The sequence below is a fragment of the Hipposideros armiger genome, unplaced genomic scaffold (assembly GCF_001890085.2).
Source record: "Hipposideros armiger isolate ML-2016 unplaced genomic scaffold, ASM189008v1 scaffold_292, whole genome shotgun sequence".
Taxonomy (NCBI): domain Eukaryota; kingdom Metazoa; phylum Chordata; class Mammalia; order Chiroptera; family Hipposideridae; genus Hipposideros; species Hipposideros armiger.
This window is the reverse complement of record NW_017731642.1, coordinates 1,718,569-1,724,118: the sequence shown is the minus strand read 5'-3', so window position 1 is coordinate 1,724,118 and position 5,550 is coordinate 1,718,569. Positions and strand designations below refer to the sequence as shown.

The 5,550-nt window shown below is 35.7% G+C and overlaps 1 protein-coding gene across 6 annotated transcripts in view; it reads right to left on the bottom strand.

Annotated features, from left to right (window-relative positions):
* Positions 1–526: 526 nt before the first annotated feature.
* CEP57L1 (centrosomal protein 57 like 1) overlaps positions 527–5,550 on the bottom strand; it is a 55,999-nt gene continuing 50,975 nt past the window's right edge. For 5 of the 6 annotated variants that reach the window (XM_019658988.1, XM_019658991.1, XM_019658992.1 and 2 more), the window contains 4 exons: positions 3,422–3,499; positions 3,050–3,294; positions 1,927–2,071; positions 527–959 (listed from right to left, as the gene is read on the bottom strand). In XM_019658988.1, coding sequence (XP_019514533.1) covers positions 741–959; positions 1,927–2,071; positions 3,050–3,294; positions 3,422–3,499 — 687 coding nt within the window. In that variant the 3' untranslated portion in view covers positions 527–740. The remainder of the gene's footprint in view (positions 960–1,926; positions 2,072–3,049; positions 3,295–3,421; positions 3,500–5,550) is intronic. The other variant, XM_019658989.1, reaches the window with a different exon arrangement.

Here is a 5,550-nt window from a genome sequence, read left to right as displayed (position 1 = left end):
AGAAATGCCCAACTTCTTCCTATACTTTATATATATATGTGTGTGTGTGTGTGTATATATATATATATACATACATATATATATGAATAATGAAAAAACTGAAAGTTATCAAAAGTTGTTGTAAAACTAGATTTGTAAAAAAGAATGAGAATAGGCGAGGAAAGCTTCTGTAGTTGAGTTGTCATCTAAAAATTAAGTGGGCTTTTATTTGTAATTGTCATAGAACCTTGGGCTAAAGGCCTGTTCACAAAGCTTTTTCCTTTCCAAAAAAGAAAAGCATTTCAGTTCTAAAACAAGATAGGGAGGGAAGTACTAGTAAAGTTTAAAGACCTTTCCATACTCTGTTCATTTTATGTTGGTTCTTAAGGGTACAAGCCTACTAAATGAAAAAGTGGAATGGTACTTCAAATGGTATTGCAAATTTAACTCTATTTTAAGTACCATCAACCCAGTGTAATTTCTTAGATTTTACTTAAGATATCTGAAAGGTGAACCATGTTTCTAAAATACGGTGAGATTAGGTATGTCAGTCAATAAGAAAAACAAAAAAGCAATCATTTATTATTTGGGATTCCGAGGAAGTCATTAGGCATTAATTAAAAAAATACTACAATTTGACACTTTATAGAGGCTGGAAACATAATTCAAAATTTCATAAAGATATATTAAATTAAAACCACTTTAGACAATTTAAGATCTCATTGACAAAGTTCATTTAAGGTGACAGTTTTGCTACTGTATTACTGTTCCCACATGATATCATCTCGTCTCAATTTCATTTGAAGATTATGGACTCGTACTGGATGAAAGTTGCCGTTCTTCTGAAGAGAGTTAGTTAGCGAACATTTTCTGGGGCTATTTTTTATGTTCTTTGATTCTTTAGGGTTGCTATCTTCTTGTTGAATACATGAAGCATCACTCATCTTTGAGTTTTGAACTTTTTGCTGCAGTTTACGGACCTGGAGAGAAAAAAAAAAAATCTAACATTTTAGTCAAAAACATTAAAAATATACCCTACAACTGATGGACTGGATTGATAATTTAAAGATTACATGAAATTAAAAAGCTCATTAAGTTTTTATTAATTGAATACTTATTATAGGCCTAACACTGTGCTAGTCAGATAGAAATATAATGAATAAAACAATCCTTGCTCTCAAGGAGCTTATTGTTCTTATTAATGAAAGAAGATGATGTATGTGACAACTAGAGAATAATTTAAGCCGGGATAACTTTGAGTAGCACGAAAACTGTATGTTTGAGGCAGCCAAAGTAGGACAACATCAATGTGCACTGAGAAAGCTGAGGGGAAGGTTTATGGGGGATGTGAAATGGGTAAAAACTACAGAACAGAGAGGAGAAGGATCTTCCAGGTGATAACAGCAAAGATTTTGTGCTAGGAATGAACATCAAGTTTATAAAGTTAAATATACATAGTTTTGGGCCGGCCGAGTGGCGTGTTGGTTAAGAGCTGGCTTGGGACACCAGAGGGCCCTGGTTCGGATCCCACATATGAGGGCCAGTGACACTGCCCTTTACAGCTAAGATGCTGAACAACAGCTCAACCTGGAGCTGGGCTGCCGTGAGTCGCCGGCGATGGCGTAGGCTGCAGCTCCTGCTGCAGTGGGTTGCCATGGGCTACCGTGTGTAGCCAGCAGCCAGCGTGAGCGGCCCTCAAGCCGCCGTAAGTGGCCATCCAGAAGCCGGCGACTGATCTGCCTCGCCTGGGAAGAGCAATGATGGTGCCCACATGGGCCAGTGAAGCAACGTCCTCCACAACTAGACTGAAGAACAAAACGACAGCAACTTGTCTGTTCCCCTTCCCTAAATTCCCCACTGCTGTTCCCATCCCCTAAATCCCCAATAAAAACTTAAAAAAAAAAAACCTTAAAAAAAAAAATCTTTTACTAAATAAAGCCTTCTTACACTGTCTTGATGCTTCATCAGTTTGGAAATTTGTTCTCCTTTAATTTCCATTTTCTTGACTAAATGTTCTAGTTCACATTCTATGTCTTCACAGACTGAACGGCTTTCAGTTTCCTCCATTTGATTCAGTAGTTTTTGGTGCTCCCTATGAAAGAAAGCAAATATCAAGCACTATTACAGCTTATGGTATATGTTTTTGCCATAAATTTCAGTCAGTTAAATATTAATCTTCAAAGACAGTCTCTATAGTTAGGATTATCTAATTAAACCTATGGTAAATATAAACAGGCTCTTGTGATTTGAGATTAGATACATGTAGAAATATCTGACTTAGGGTCTTAAAGAACCTTAAAAAACATCTGAATTCTTGATATTCGTAGCTAAATATAGTAAAATATTCTGATGTCCTTATCTAGAGGCATTAAAGAACTCTCTTTAGTTTCAACTTTGGAATTATTAATGTAGGCTCTTTGGAAGAATTCCAGGTATAGGATTATTTGCCTGAGAATCCCTAAATTAGGTGATAGCCTACTCAAAGAAATACTGTCAATAGAATTAGTTATATCTTCTACAGAGGTCTTAGTTCAACTAGCTGGACAGCCAAATCACATATTTTGTAGAATTTTTGTTGAATATGTATTTAAAATTGAGGCTTAAAATATGTATCCCATACAGAATTTTGTTTACTTGTAATGCAGATTAGTCAAAGTCTAAAACAAGAAATTGCATTCCTATTTGTCTAATGAAATAATTCATTTAACCAAACGATTATTAAAAAAGGAGAATCTTTCTTATAAAAGCTTTTGAGTTATAATTTAAGATCACCAGACCCCATATGTTAGAATGACAGTAATATCTGTCTGTAAGTTCAGATCTTGGGAATATAGAAACTCCTTAGATTGGAAAAGTAGTACTTACACACAGCTGAAAATTTAAACACAGTAGTATCAATAAATACAACGAAAACTCAGTGACAACAAATCTGTGCAGATCAAAATAAGTCCAAATGGCTAACTAAGTAAGGCCATTAAGAATTTCTAAGTGGCATTGTTCTTAAAACTAAAAGAAAAAAAGATACCTAAATATCTTGCTACTTCTTCTGATAAAGAATAAAAATACTTACATACTCATTTGGTCTAGCTCATCTTGCATTGCCATCAGAAGTTCAGACAAATTGTCACAAATGGAAACAGATTTTTCTGGGTCAGGAGGTACAGCTTTACACTGGGAAACTGTTCTAGTAGGCTTGTAGAGACATCTAGGCTCAGCAACTTCAGCAGGTTTTCGAAGAATATGTGGCCCATAATGTTGCATCAACTGTAGGAGGTTTTGCATACTTGCATTTACAGAATGACTTGCACTGGCAGACTTTAGAGGAAAAGAAATAGCTGAGAACAATTTCCAATGACTAATGGCATTTAAATAGAGCTTACAACAAAGCATGAGTTTTTTTTGTTTTTTTTTAAATAAGCATCTTCATTTTTGCTCCTCTCACCTTCTCAGCCACAACAGGCAATGATCCAAACTTTGAGTAAACTTGCTGAGATGTTCCTCTTTTTAAACATTTAGTTTTCTAAATATTAACAAGGGAAAGAGTAAACAAAAACATTTTAAAAAACATTTATGACATGAAGAAGTCTCAAAACTAAACAGTGAATAAACAATCTGATCAGAAAACAGGCAAAAAACAGAGATTTCACTGAAGAGGACAAACAGGTGGCAAATAAACACATGAAAAGATATGCAACATTAGCCACTAGGAGAATTCAAGTTACAATGAAATATCACTACACATCTATCAGAATGGTCAAAATAAAAATACTGACAACACCAAATGCTGACAAGGATAGAGAAACTGGATTATTCATATCCACTGTGGGTGTGAATACAAAATAATACAGCAACTTCGGATGCTTCTTGTAAAAGTAAACATATATTTATCTTATGACCCAGCAATTGCACTCGTTGACATTTCTCCCAGAAAGATACTTATGTTCACATACAAAACTGTACACAAATTTTCCTAACAGCTTTATTTGTGATAGCTCCAAACTGAAAACAACCCAACTCTCCTTCAACAGGTGAATGGTTAAACTGTGGTACATTTACAACATGGAATGCTACACAGAAAAAAAAAGAATGTGTTGATACTTGGATGGATCTCAAGGGAACTGGCTGAGTGCAAAAGCCAATCTCAAAAGGTTACATGCTCTATGATTCCATTTATATAACATTCCTGAAATAAAATTATAGAGCTGGTGAACAGATTAGAAGATGCCAAGGGTAGGTGAGGGGGATGTGTAGCTATAAATGGATTGTGTGAAAGGGTCTTATGGTGGTGGAATAATTCTGTATCTTTGATTGTGGTGATGGCTACATGAATCTACACGTGATAAAACTATACATATACACACACATACACACACACAAATAATTGAATACAAAACTGGTGAAATCTGAATAAGTTCTATGCATTATACCAATGTCAATTTCTTGGATTTTATATTATATTTATGCCACATGTTACCATTGGGGGAAACTCGTTAAAAATATACAGGATCTCCCTTGCATGTATTTTTATAATCTCCTGTGAATCTATAACTATTTCAAAGTAAAAAACAAAAACAAAACAAACAAAAAGACACTTATGGTAAGGGTATGGAATAATGGTAAATGCTGGCTGGAATATAAACTGGTCCAATCACTTCTGACATTATCTTGTAAAGTTAAGGATGCATGGCTCTTATGGCTCAGCGTCTAAGAGAAACTCCTTCTGTACATGTACACCAGAAGGCAGGTACAAAATGTTCATGACAGTGTTGCTATAATAACAAAAAGTGAGAAACAAGTGATCATTGAAAGAAGAATAAAGCATTTATAACAATAAAAAGCAGCGAACAACTGGTATATGTATCAACTGGATGAATCTCATGAATTTAATGTTGAGTGGAAAAAGCAAGTAGCTAAAGAACAAAAAATAGAGTAAGTTTATTTACATAAAGTTCAAAGTTATATAAACCTGTTAACAACATATTTTTTAGAAATACCCATTTGGCAAAGTGGTTTTTTTTTTTTTTTAAAGCCAGAGAATGATAAACATAATATCAGAATTGTGGGTACTCCTGGTAAGGGGAGAGAGAGAATACAACTTAGGAGGGGGGTATATAGGGCTTTGTGGACCTGGAGAAGCAAGATTCATTTGATGTGAACCCAAGAAGGAATTCATTTGCTGAGATGCACAACTGAGGGCCCAAATTTTATAATTAATAAGAGTCTAGCAGCCATTTGCTGATGGGCTTCTCACGTCCTCTGCCAGAAACAACGTCTGACTGAACTCTCTGCTTCCTGCGCTATGTATGCCCCACTTGTTTATGCCAGTCAACTACTGCAGGGAAACCCTGGTTCTGTCTTTCTACCAACAGACTGAGACTTGCCCCATCCAATCATAACTGTACAATTTGGACACCTCATTTACATAAAATGGACCGAACTGAGAATGTGGGCAGGAAGTTTCGCTATAAAAAGTAGCCTCCCGGGCCGGCCGAGTGGCTCAGTTGGTTAAGAGCTCGCTCAAGAGTTTGAGCTCTGAGCAACAGCGGCTCGAGTCCAGCCCGAGCTGAGCAG